We start from the raw sequence: 14,254 nt of genomic DNA, 5'->3' as shown, positions 1-14,254 counted from the left end.
ATACATTAGTTCTCTATAACAGGACTGGCCAAGCTGTCGCTTTCCAGCTGCTGTGAAACTACAAGTCCCACCAATCAGCTGGTAAAGCATGCTGGATTTCACAACAGCTGGAGAACCACAGGTTGGCCAGGCCTGCTCTGTCATTTTCTGGACAGCCTTCATCACTTGTACAGAGGATGTTTCGCTTGCCTTCTTTACCATTACAGGTACATGTCAAGTGCTGGGAAAATGCAAAAATCGGACCTGTCAGACTTTCTGGCTCCGCTCAGAATGCGTTTAGAGGTCGATGACTCACAGCGTCTCGAGCACTTTTGGTTTTGTAATATGGGAAAGTGGTTTGACCTTCATAGAAACCGATGCCATGCCCCTAAACCAGTGGTTCCCAAACTGTGTGCCGTGGCACCCTGGGGTGCCTCAGGTTGGTGGTCCAGCACCAAATCAAATAATTTATGGTCAATGTAGCGTAAATATGAGGACAAACAGAAGCGCAAACCTGTCACCCACCACATAACTGAGCCTAAGGATGACAGGTGAGCACAATCTAGTTAATCATTTCCTTCTCTGAATTTCTCATTAGCAAACTTTTGGCCTAGGGGTGCCTTGAAACTCTAGGGTGCCGTGATTCAAAAAAGTTTGGGAACCACTGCCTTAAACAATTCTCCCATACTGTAAGCAGACCTGTACTAATGACACCACGAGGAGCTACAGCACACAAACACGGCACAATTTATTTGTCTTACAAATTCATTCAGTAACAAATATATATATATATATATATATATATATATATATATATGAGAGAGAGAATTAGCATTGGAAAAAGCAGCATCCATTAGCAACATTGTCTTCCAGAATTCCAATGACTTTTTTTTTTAATTTAGCAAAGTATTATCATAAAATAGAGTTTGACATAAAAATATAAATGACAATCTTTCTTCTAGACGTTACAGAGTTCCTGCCAAAGTGTTTTGTGTTTCCAGACGGTACTAAAGGTGCTATGGTAAAGATAACGTCTACAAAGTATTATATGTGGGGGATGGAAGGACATTTAATAAAAGCGGGACCTCTTAACCCACGTAACACAGAATAAGCCAGCGGTTGTCAAACTTAAATTCCCTGCCCCCCTTCCCCATATTTTAGAGTAGTCTGGAATACAATGGACAGGGAAGATGAAGGCTGTACAACCTGTTAAACTAAAAGCCCCAGCTGCGAGGGTATGTTGGTACTAGTAGTTTCACAGCACCTGGTGCTCCACAGGTTGATAGATTCATGGGGTCACGGCTGAGTTGGTGGTTGGGCCATGTAAAAAGTTAAGCATCTTCCACGTGCCATAGTGTTTAACCCTCACAATGCACTTTTCTTTCTAACAAACAACATAAGTAGTTAATAATAATAAGGGGCTTTAAGTGGCTCTAATTCAGGGGGATGTGGGCCTGCTGGCATTTCCTGTGCCCACATCTTAAGACTTCAACCAGGAGTGAAACCATACAGCCTAATATCTGAAGCTCCCAAAAAAAAAAACCTAACAAATGATCCCAGGATGAGAATCACATGAGACATCTCGGGCAGGGGCCAGCGTAATATAATTAGGCTTTTTTTTTTTTTTTATTAAACCAATAAAAACAAAGACATGTGCCCCAGGCCCCTTTAGTATGTGGGTTGCATTCCATCAGCTCATAGACTAATACACAAGCACGCGTCTCCAAATTAAATCTGCGGTAGAAATTGAATTTAAGAAAAAACTAAAAGTTCAACATATCCATAAAAACTGGTAACATAATAAAACCGCCAAAGTGAATTAGCCAGTCAGAGAAATGACAGACGTGGTCTATGTAAAATGTCCAGTAAATAGTTTTACGCTATTAGTACACGTAATGGAGCATACACACGGTCAGATTTGTCAGATGAACGATTTGACCAACGATTTGAACTATGAACGATTATTGACTGCATTAAAATGAATGGAATCGTCCAAATCTGACTGCAAACACATCAGATGCCAGCTATTGTTATCTGACCATCGGGAACGCGCAACGTTCAGATATGTCAGATTTTCCTTCAGATATGAATGATTGAACGATTTTTGAAATCGTTATCGTCCAGATCTGAAGAAAAATCTGACCGTGTGTATGCACCATTAGTCTGCATATATTCTGTTTAATACCTACAGTATTGCTGGAAACGTAAATGACTTGATAAAGTGAGACGTACTCTGAACAATTGCTTAAAATGAGCTATCTGCTCAACAGTATATTTCATCTTAAGCTACTAAAGTTCTGTCAAAATGTAGGGGACATTACATATACTGTATGCCAAGGGGTAGGGAACATTGCACATATCAACACAGCGAAGGCAGCCATTTTGTGAGATGAACCAATAGCAAGAGAGTGCAGCCAGCGGCATCACTAACCTTTCTGACACCCGGTGCGGGGGTCAGGGATCCTGTCACGTGTCGGAGGCACGTGTGCATAAGGGGGCGTGGCTTTGTCCAGCGAAGCCACAGCCACTCAAGTGTGCCACTCTTGGGGGAGGGGGCGTGACCACATGTCCGTTTACAGCACTCAATGGGGCTTAGAGGCAGCGGAGAGTCTGGGGGCTCCCCTGCCCAGGAGCTGCTGCTCCACGGAGTAAGCCCTGCTTACTCAGCGCAGCAGCTGCTTGGCAGCCCCCTGCCTTGGCCCGCAACCCCCTAGTGACGCCGGTGAGTGCAGCTATCAATTATACATGAACTAGAGTATTAACACTGTTCCTAGTGCATTCATATCCTTTATTCACGATTTGGGCCCGATTCAGAGATTTGCGCAATGCCGATATTTACGCATATTGAGCGATTTTTTATTTTTTTTGCCATTGCGCATGCGTGAAAGCCATACTGCACTCGCGCAGCGATAGGTTTGTGCTCACATTTGCACAGAGGGTTCACTCGCAAAACCGAGTGACAGGTAATCAACGTTTGAGGGAGGTAACAGGTGCGGTTAAGGAAAAGCCAGCGTGTCTGTCCGTTTCATGGGCGTGCATAACTTAGCCATTGCGATCTCCTTTGCAGCATGAGCTCTCAGCGTGTCAGGAGAGCCGCAGTGTTTGTGACAGGTCACTCTTTACTCAGAGTCTGCCCGATCTGTATCGATGTTCCTGATGTTTATGCTGTTGCGCATCATCGGAGATAGGATATGAGAAGGCAGCAGTGGGGGTCCCTATGCTTGGGGTAAGCTTAGTAAGACATTAGCATATTTTCGCTATTGCGAACAGTGAGCGTTCGCAGTAGCGAAAGCGTAAATCTCAGAAAAAGTTATTTTGTTCAGTCCACACTGTGTGTTGACATGCAGTACCGACTCATACAATCAGAATACATTATATGTTGTGGGGATTTAATTGGAAACCCTGAGATTTAACTGCACTTATCTGCTAAACAAAATAAAAGATACATCCATAACAAAACTATACCCGCTATTGTACTTAATAAAGCCATTTTATGGGCTGACTGGTGAATTTCTAGGCTGCATTCTCATCCATCTTCAGTGATTAGAATGCATTCTGTCAGCTGACTTGGATCCAGAGGTCCTGACTATTGGTTCAAACCCCAAAATGGTTGCCGACACAGTACATAGAGACACGATGGCTGATACTGCATAAATGGACCGTGTTTATAACTCACTTAAAAACAAATATAGTATTGAATTATAATAATCTAAAACAAATGTTCACATTAAACCAAGCAATATATCTTCCAAGAGACAAAAGCATGTACAATATGTGGCTTCTTAGATGCTGTCAAGAGTTCCCATCAGCAGTCCGGGTTCATTTGGTGGCTCCAGCAGCACAGTCCATATACATACTCTCTCTCTCTCTATATACATCGCACTTCTTAAATAAAAAATAACCAGAGAAGACCCTCCACCCTGTAAACAAATTTTAAAATTGGAAGATATGGTTGATGATGGTTCTTTCTTCTTGTGGGTTGATTTCACCCATACAAGATTCTTCTCAGCCAGTGTATCAAAGTAAATGGTTAGAAAATAAATAGATCACGATTTCATCAATAAATATGACCTCTGAGAAAGGAGAATGCAAATAATTTTCATGTGGTTCACACAGGAAATGGAGTCTGGAAGCCATTTTGAGAGGAAATGGATTCTGGAAGCCATTTTGAGTAGTGCATTATATCTTCATAATCAAACACTTCATGATTTTGCAGTCGCTCGAGGAATTAGGAATTGCTGGGAAGTAGAAGTCCTGCAAAGAGAGAGAAAAAAATCCAATTTCATTTCTTACAAACCTTTCGTAGCTGCACAAAAAAAAAATGGCTGTCCTAGTAACCATGACAACGTCAAGTCTTTTTAATAAGCCTCTCTGCTGCCCTTGGCACTTGTACGGTCACGCAACTTCATGGTGACTTCTTATTCTGTTTATCCAATGGTTCACAACATGGGATGTGCTATCGCATATATTATGGTCACGGCCTGAGGTCAGAACATATTGGCAGGTGCAGTATCCTATTTCTGTATTATGATCACTGGTTACACCTAATGGAAAACACAGATTTATTGAGCTATATATTATATATTAGGCTTGCCACACAGGATGTAGGCATCCCTCTGGATTTATCTACAAATGGGCCCATACTTCACCGATGTGGTTTGGCATTGCTGAGTCATATGTACAGTGTGCACCTCACTGGAGGTCGTGTCTTAAAAAAAAAACCATTTAATATACGTGTAATAACGATGTTAATAAACCCTTTCTTCCTGTTTATCACATCTTCTATCATCATCCTCGAGAAAATATGCGGTAACTATCTTCTACGCCGACTAAGTCAGTTTAAGCAAGAGCATAGAGCTCCAGAGTGCCTGGCAGATATATAATTTCAGCCTGACCGCTGCCCACTAGTATCGCTGGGGGAGCAGACTGTCGCTCAGCTGGCCTGGTGAACCTCTTTTAGTAAATTGCGGCGATAACCTAGTTCACCACCACTGCAACAAGTGCCGTCTCTAGCAAAATATATTATAATTACTCAGGGATGTTTCCCGACTGTTGGTAATTGGAACGGCTGCACTATTGCCATAAGTCTATGTGCACTTCATCCACTCATAAACCCATTGTAAATTATTATTATCATTTATTTATATGGCGCCACAAGTGTTCCGCAGCGCCTTACAAAGTACAAAGTACAATGACACAGATCTGCAACTGAAAAATGACTTTATGATTTGTTGGCTCCTGTGACGAACATCAGCCATTTGTCACTCCTAATCTCTGCGGCACAGCATTAACATCAATGGAATATCGGCTGAATCCCGACAAGAGGGTTAAGATAGGTGTCGAACTGGGACATCAGCTACAGAGATTTCATATGAGCTCCATCACCCTAATTTTGCTTCCTAATGGTGGTATTTTTTGAAGAAGGGGCCCAATGACATCTACAAACTGGTCCCTCTGGCCTAAACAAACCCCCTGCTGTACACATTCTGTGCCCCAAGGGGTACACCATATTTACATTCCTGATCCATACCTTAGATTGTATTATGTATATCCAAGATTATTCCAGGTATATTCCAGCTGATGCAAATCAGCCGGACGCTAGCAGCTCTCGTCTGACCTCACCACAGTACTTAAAGCTATAGTGTTCCCTTTTATTTTTCTGTATACTGTACAGTAATATCCTAGACTGCCTCTTAGATTGTAAGCTCACTTGGGTAGTGCCATCTTTACCTTCTGTTTCAGGTCATTCAGTGGATCCTGATACAAACAATGCACAGCGCTGAATAATATGTTGGCGTTTTATAAATAAAACATACTAATATCAACGAATAATTGTTTTGTTATACTGATAATACTTACATCTCCATATGATCATTGGTGTTCCTGTAAAGAGAACATACAAACACATGCTCAGAACGCTCGTTACAAACAACATTGTAATAATAAACTTTGTAGGGAAAGGTTTGGCTCATTTTTAAATGAACCATTTACACCAAAATCAGACAACCTGCGGAAGCCCATTCTTGTGTAGAACTACAAGTCCTGGCAAGACCGGAAAGCTACTTTATGATGGGACTATAATCCCATCATCGCTAAAGAGCCCTGGATTCAATCAGCATTACTTTAAAAAAAAAAAAACATTTTTTTACAGGTCATTCACTATCTGACTAGTGTGGCCGACACATTTTCCATTTCTCACTCTCACAAGCCCCATACCTCAATGTTCTCTCCAGCCTGAAGTCCCGGCCCGTCCCCCACATGTTTCTTCAACTTATTTGATCCATCCTCTGGAAGTCTCTGATAAGAAGCCCATAGGCTTATAAAAAAATTAAGTTTCGCTCTCTGGAGCTTGGTGCATATGGTGATTGTGGTCAAAGTTCAGGAAACTGCATCTTCGGAGGTTTGACCGCGTTTTACAGTATAGTGCATCCTGTCCCATGTGTCTCCCCAGCATCATGTAACACCCTGTGTCCCTCCAGCCTTATGCTTACCCTCTTCTGTTTCAATTTCATCTTTCCCCACTTTGTCTGTCACCCCCCCCACCCCCATCTCTATCACCTCTTTCCCCATTGGACAAGGGGAGGGGGCTTGTGGGTGGGGCCTCAGGGCATGTTACGGTCAGGAGGCAGTGGTGGGGTGCTAGCTCCAAATGCTGACAGGTTTCTACCCCTACCTTCCCATCTCAGCATCCCACCCTCTCATCTCTATCCTACCTTTCCCTCTATGCCTTTTGCCTATCTCTCATCTCTGTCCCCTCCCTCTCACACCTCTGGACCCCCAGCCCCCTCTATATTTCACCTCTGTCCCATCCACCCTGTTAAACTGTAACAGACATAGTTTATCACCTGTAATTAAAAAAAAAAAAACATATACAGGCAGGTACAACATTTCAATTTTACAAAGCGTGTCCTATTAAGTAGATGGCAAGTTCTTAATATCAATATACCCAAAGGGAGCCTTTTAATGTTTTAAGGTAAAATAAATACACAATTATACCACCAACAACATAACATATAAAACAAACAAAAAAATACAACCACATTGAAACAATAGGAAAGTATCTTACTCGTAGACATCCGAGGTTTTCATCCTCCGGTAATGTTTCGCCAGCTTCACTGACGCAATGATGCTGGGAATGAAGAAGATTGTGCACCAGCCCAGGCTAAACCAAAAAATGTTCTGGGGAGAAACGCAAAAGTTTAATAAGATTTTAGAGGATTCCCCATAAGGGGCTTTAACTAAACAAAAATAAATAAATAAAAGTTCACTTGCTACAAACATGAACCGATATTCTAAAGAATGCAGCCTATTCAGCTGCAAGGGAACAGTTACACCACTGAGGCATGAGACACACGGTGCCTCATGCCTTAGTGCTGTCACTGGTTCCTAAGGAATGGATTGACAGCAGTGTTCTGAATATGGGTTCAGCCTGCCCACACAAATCAATAGCATGTTAACAAAGAAAAGAAGAGATATACCTGTTGCCAGACCTGTATTGTTACGAGACCCTGTTATTTGTGAGGATGAAGTGAACTGGATTTAGGCAATGCAGCCGAATTATTTGGAATTTCTTGAATCATTTAATTATTTCCACACAACAGATTGATACAGCTGTCATTATCGGTCTCGGGCAGTGTCGGTCTGGGGCATGAAGGGCCCACTGGGGGAATGCAGTTATAGGGGCCCATACTTAGGGCTGTGGCTGAGAGTGCATGGTCTGGGCCCTTTTAAAAATATATATAGTAAATACTGCTAGTGCATGCATGATAATGTAGCAGATTAATAACAGCAATGCATTGTAGAATATACACCATAGTCCTGTGCAGAATAATGTAACATATGTATAATGTATTATTTAAGTGCACATCTGAAATCTGATCCCTAGAGAAGGAGGCGGGGGCCCTCTTGCAGTGGGGCCCATTGAGGGTTTTCCCTGCGCCCCTGTGGGCTAGTCTGACCCTGGTCTCAGGTCTCTGCTACTTCCAAAATTGGAAGACTTAGTGCATCCGATGTGGCAGCTGTTGTTAGATCCAGGTTCCACTGAATTTATCAGTACTGATAGCCAGGTGAGACCCTCTGTGTCCCGAAGGCTTGATGACTGAAGCAATCACTTTTGTATTCATGTTACCTTTGTTTTTACTACACAGTGCTTACCACAACCACAGGGGTTGTGGTGGGTACTCCTACAGAAAAGGTGCGTACACACTAGAGGATATGCTCCCTGAGCGATATCGTCTAGTGTGTCCCCGGCAGGTTGTGCTCAATGTCGTTCATGACATTGAGCACACCCGCTGACCGATATCATTAACGATATCGTTCAGCGCCGGGCTCTCACCCCCATTCCCCAACATGCAGCAACCTGACGACATCGTCAGGTTGGCCTGCATGTTTACCCGATGAACGATAATGACGAACGACCCGCAGGAACGCGCGTCGTCGTTATCGTTCATCGTTTTTGTGTTAAAAATGGACGATAAAGTGGACGACTGAACGATAACGATATTGTTATTGTTCAGTCGTCCACTTTAATCGCCCAGTGTGTACGCACCTAAAGAGAACTCAAGTATGCATAGGGAAAATACATTGGTGCTGCATGGATAGAAAAATATTAAGAAAAAATAAATAAACAATTCATCACCAAAATCCACAGATAAATGGATGGACCTGTTGGTTCTTTTCTACCATCAAATTGTACTGGGTCAATTAAATTATCGGCCATTTGCCAGCGGTAACCGCAATGTGCAGTTGCAACTGCGTTAGAATGCTTGAAAGGGTATACCAAATATACACAATTCCTGGGCTTCTAAATAGTGGACAGCATCCATAATTTAATCGGCCCCTATGTTTTCGTATCACATCCCCCAGCTGCCAGGATTTCTCATTTCACAATAAATCTTATACAAGTGATGCGCACAACCGAAAAGTGCACCAACAAATTGGATGTACGAACTCTTATCAATTATTTTACAGAGGTACATTGGAAACTACCATGTTCCTTTATCATTTTTTATATGAACCCCTTATTTGCCTCTGACATGTTTTGATTGGCTACAGATATGTCTATTCCCACCTGCTTCAAAACTAAAGCATTCTAAACTGTGTAAGTTTCCGAGCAGGGTCCTCAAAACTCTTCACCTGTCTGCCAATACCTGGAGTGTTTTATTATTTAGGTCTGCTCCCAATTTCAAAGGGCTGAAGTGCACACATATGGAAATATAGGATATTAAATAAACAGGGGTACAACAGTTGCCGGCTTTCAGCTCTGTGGACTGAAAATATGTCCCAAAAAATCTGCGACCAACTTGCAGAAAAGAGAAAACTAAACACACACACACACACCTGACATTTAAATGCATATGTAGAAGTAAATCACAGAGATGCAACATAGAAAATAGACTTACAAAAGTGTCCACAAGATATTGACAGGCGACCACTTCTGCAGAATTTAAAGCTCCGGCAACAGGCCCACACCGAGCGAGCTTCTCCGTCAGCTACCAGGATAAGGACACAGACGTATTGGATTTAGGATACATGGATGTTTTTCGGGGAAAGCACACTCAATAATTACGCAGACTTTTTTACATTTATTTTTATCCTTAGGACTCAGCAAATGAAGGCCTCTTCATATAAGGACTTCATTAATTAAAGACAACAAATGTGAGAGGAAGTTGGTTATTTGTAGATGGAGCAATAAGGGGAAAAAAAGTATTGGGACAGAAGTTACTGAGGCGAAAGATACAGAATTAGGCACACAGGTGATGCACCCACTACCTCTTTAATCGGAGTTTTATTAGACATTTATTAGTCATTAGTATAAATATTTAGCCTATACGGTGGTGCAAGTAAGGTGGCACGGGCCGGTACGTCGTACCATTAAGGAATTAGTAGCCAGTATGCTGTACCGTACCGCCTGACCACCTTACCGCCATCAGCTGCACGCCTCTGTCACCGGGCAAGTCTAAGTGCTCAGCGGCAAGACAGACCCCGGCGTGCGTGTCGGCCTGTGAGTGACCGGGGGCAGCCCTGCAGCTCCGGGAGCGCTGGGCATGCCCCAGAGTGGCGGGCGTGTCACGTGGACCACGACACATGGTCACGCCGCTCGTACCGCATGGTCACGCTCACTTTGCTTGCACGTGCCTTTGGAGCGCGCACAAAGTAACACTTAAAAAGAATATGTTGCTTGCACCACTGCACCTGAATGATCATCCCTATCCCAACAAGGTGTGTGACAGTCCTTGTAAGGGCTATAATCAATAAACACCATTCTGCTTACAAGAAACCAATCAGCTTCTACCTATCATTTCTCAAGTACATTCTATAAAATGATAGCTGCAGTCTGATTGGTTGTTATGGGTACCTCTCCCCCCACCTGTCCTCCGTAGATATCTTTGATACATCTCCCGCATAGTCACTAGCAAGATGTGTCACACCCCAAAGTAAGTGGTTTCCGGTGCCAGTGTAAGAGCCTGGCGATAGCAGCAACTACTCTTCTACAACTAATGTGCGGTTGGCACAGTGACCGTCCGGTAGCCGAGTAGCCCCAGGAGTGGTCAGTAATGTCAGATTATAGGCGGTAAAAGGGAACCACAAAACCAATAATAAAACCACAAATAAACGGACGAGAGAAAAGACAGGGTGGCAGAGTAAGCTATGATGACGTGGCACTATGCAGTTGTCTGTGCACACGGTATAGAACTGGTAACACTGCATGGTTGGCTCTATATAAATAAACAGCAATAATAATAACTGCTGTATTGCATGTGTTTTTAAGCATTGTTAATGCTGAGCTTACACTGTCCAATTATGGGCCCATCAGCTGATTATCATCTGATCGGGCTGATAATTGATCAGTGTTATTGCCGCGACCGATCAGTAATGATCGGTCTTGTCAGACATGCTGAAATCGTCCAGCATGTCCGATAGATACGATAATTAGCCGCATCTGGCACTATATGACATTTTCCCTTTGTCTCTGAGAATGCTCAGCAATGAGCTTTTACATTAATCAAAAACACAGCAAGAAAGAAGACACATTTCCTTATCCAAGTCCACTAAATGCCAACACTCACCATACTCTTTGTCCAGGCAATGTAAGACTCAAAGTATCCCAGTATTGTATTTAAATATGATATTGTCTCCTGTAAATACAAAGCAGAGATCTTATTTAGCAACCTATGCAGAGCATGTTAAGTAGGAAAGTTAATGGTTAAAAAATGATTTCTAATAATGTACCCTGGGTGTACGTTGCCTGGCATAGAAGAGATAACTGTGCCCTTATATTCACTGAAAGTTGCCGTAGGAAAATGGATGAATAATTGAAAAAAAAATAAAAATCTGCACAAGTTATTTATCATTAGTAACTGGTGAACGCAATGCGGTATTGAGGGATTATTTTTGTACTGCGCTTGCTCCAAGTTTCATTACCATCGGCGGTCGCTGCGAGGACTTGGGCTCAGAGTGACTGACAGTGATGGAGTGTTTGAGGACGGTAACAAGGGTGTGGCGACTCTAACGCACGAGTGTCACAACCGATTTGGGGTTGGGTCAGTGCCTCTTAGTGCAAATTCAAACGCAGTGGTTTAGGCTACAGCGGCTTATGTCCGACAGGCATTCTGAGTGTCCATAGAGCTGGTCAGAAGATCGATGGCACAACCGACGGAGCATCTGTGTATGCAAGCGGCAGACTTGAGATGCCGCTAGTGGGGGTCTCAATACAAAGAAAGCCCTGCGGCATTTGCGTATTGTCGTACAATCATTGCGCACGGGATCGCAGTGGCGGCTGTATTAGGGTCTACCTCTCAATCATGTCATTTGTCATTTAAAATAAAACCACAGAGCTTACATTCTTCACAATGCCGACCACTTGTGTGTTCACAAACTCCTGAGCTTCGTCAATGGCTTTAAGGGTTAAGTTCAAAGACTCCTGCATAGAAAAAGCACAACGAAAACATACAAGAAATGAGGATAAAATGAAGCATTATATCATAAATACATTTACATTATATATCTCCTAAGCCGCATATCCACTACACTATATAAATGAATGATAACGATATCATTAACGTTCATCGTCCGCAATATCGTGCAGTGGATTTGCCATCAACGGCCAGCGATGCGCGCTCCAGCTTGTCGTTGACGCCGTCGCTTATCGCCCGAACCTGCTGTCCAACCCGACGATATCGTGCAGGTTAGGGGATGAGGGAGGGTGCCGTCGTTTGCGCACGCACAGTACAGGGAAAATGGCCGCCGTGGCCATTTTCCCAGTGACCAGCGCATACTCTATAGACTCTGGGTGCACTCTAGTGCCCAGAGTCCATAACTCCGGCGCTGGCTGCGCACAGCTCAGTGCGCTGCCGGCCGCCGGATAGAGAGGAGGCTGCACACGGGCCCCCTCCTCTCTAGAAACGCCCCTGCCTCAAACAGTACATGTTTTCCAGGTCTCCTCACAGAATCACAAGTGATATAATTAGCTCCACCTGTGGATCTTTTAAAATGTGTCAGTGTGTAATGAATACACTTGTGCACCTGCCGTGTGACCTGGAAAACGTGACCTGTGTGGGGTCCTGAGGACAAAGTTTGAGAATCTCTGATCTAGTCAATAGGTCTTAAATTAATCTCAAACTTACCAGCATCTTTTTCGCTTTTGTTTGCAGGTTGACAATGCTTATATTCATAGTTTTCTAGAAACAAACAAAAAGAAAGCTTAGAAAACATTGGCTTGTTATCTTATCATTGGCTTGTTATCTTATCATTGGCTTGTTATCCTAGAACCCCACTAGGGTCCTCATCTATCAACCAGTTTTATCATTCACATTGAGTGATAAAACTTGTTGCGTATGATAATGGTGCTCCAGCCAATCAGCTCCCAACTGTCAGTTTTCAAACAGATAACAGTTGGGAGCTGATTGGCTGGAGCACCATTATCATACGCAACAAGTTTTATCACTCGTTGTGAATTTAGAAAACTCTTTCATAAATGAGGCCCTTTGACATGAAGAATTGGGAAGATGGGCGAGTGGTGAAGATGGCAGCTGGAGCATTATAATGTAGACGGGACAGGGTGGATGGAGATGGCGATGGGGAAGACGTTAGAAGAGAATTAAAAGTGTCAGTAAAACAATTGTAATGTAGTAGGGGACTTTTATACAGTATTTTGGGGATGCCCAGTCATCCAAACTCCATATACTGAAGTCTATGCTGTAGCTAGCAAGTCATTGGTACAATAAACATACCTCCCAACATTTCCTATCTGTGAAATGGGACAAAGTGGTTTGGCCATGTGACATCACCAAAGTGGCTGTGGCGTTAGTGTGCCTCGTGCTCCACACGCCACACCTCCCAGGGGATAACGCTACCCCGTTATTCTGTCAGACTGGGAATTTCCCGCCTAAATTCGGCACCGCTGGGAGGTACGTAATAACCCCCATCCCAGACTTAGAACTATGACACTTTTTTCCACTTCAAGCATAAAACATGATAGAGATGTTCTGGGCCACGAATTAATAGCAACAAGTGCGGCAATAGCCCAACCTTGGAAAAATACATGGCCTACCAAAAACAAAATACCAACCAATCAGCTCCTGTCATTTTTCAAACACAGCCTGTAACATGCAAGGTGCTGATTGGTTAATACTTTCTCTCTATCCACTTTATCTCTCAAGGCCTAGCACATTTCCCTCATAGTAGTTTATCTGGTGCAGAAAGTAGTAAGACAATATATCTGCATTGCTATATGCATGCACACGCGTCTTCTCCCTTCTCTGTACCCCCACCCACCAATCCCTCCTCCATAATGTACCGCCTGCCCTCCTTGTTTATTTTTTAGCCCTTTATTTTGGAAATGCGTAAAAATAAATTTACTGTTAAAAACCTATCAGTAACATATGTAGTCTTCCAAACAAAGTAAGCAACCTAGAACTAATAAGGATTAAAGTGTGCGCTAAGCTACAGTACATAACACTGAATAGCAGAAGAACCAACTAGAGGTGGAGCTGTGTTGGATTTGGCACTATCTATACACAGGGCCACCAGGCCCCGGTACTAAAGGGGCGTTGTTATGCATGTGAGGGCGTGGTCACAGCACATTGAGCATTCTGGGCTGGGGCTCTCTGCAGATGTAGCATGCCCAAAAAGGGGGCATGGACTTACCACCCCCTATTGTCGTTTCTGCTAATACATTAGATATTATATGTAATGTACAGGTAAGGGAGCATTTGGGGAAATAGTGAACCCAACATGGCAACATTAGACTTGAGTTTAAATAAAGAGTTTCACA

At 43.1% G+C, this 14,254-nt stretch overlaps 1 protein-coding gene across 1 annotated transcript in view; it reads right to left on the bottom strand.

Moving 5' to 3' along the window:
• Positions 1-708: 708 nt before the first annotated feature.
• The window catches only part of LOC148501798 (prominin-1-A-like), a 158,826-nt gene continuing 145,280 nt past the window's right edge, over positions 709-14,254 (bottom strand). The window contains exons 19-25 of the mRNA XM_088449980.1: positions 12,606-12,659; positions 11,822-11,902; positions 11,049-11,117; positions 9,381-9,470; positions 7,046-7,158; positions 5,839-5,862; positions 709-4,233 (exon numbers count right to left, since the gene is read on the bottom strand). Of these exons, the coding sequence (XP_088306106.1) occupies positions 4,182-4,233; positions 5,839-5,862; positions 7,046-7,158; positions 9,381-9,470; positions 11,049-11,117; positions 11,822-11,902; positions 12,606-12,659 (483 nt within the window). The 3' untranslated portion in view covers positions 709-4,181. The remainder of the gene's footprint in view (positions 4,234-5,838; positions 5,863-7,045; positions 7,159-9,380; positions 9,471-11,048; positions 11,118-11,821; positions 11,903-12,605; positions 12,660-14,254) is intronic.

Source organism: Taudactylus pleione, unplaced genomic scaffold (assembly GCF_031769625.1).
Source record: "Taudactylus pleione unplaced genomic scaffold, aTauple2 ptg000502l, whole genome shotgun sequence".
NCBI lineage: Eukaryota > Metazoa > Chordata > Amphibia > Anura > Myobatrachidae > Taudactylus > Taudactylus pleione.
Note: the sequence above shows the minus strand (reverse complement) of the source record. Positions and strands in the feature narration are given on the sequence as shown.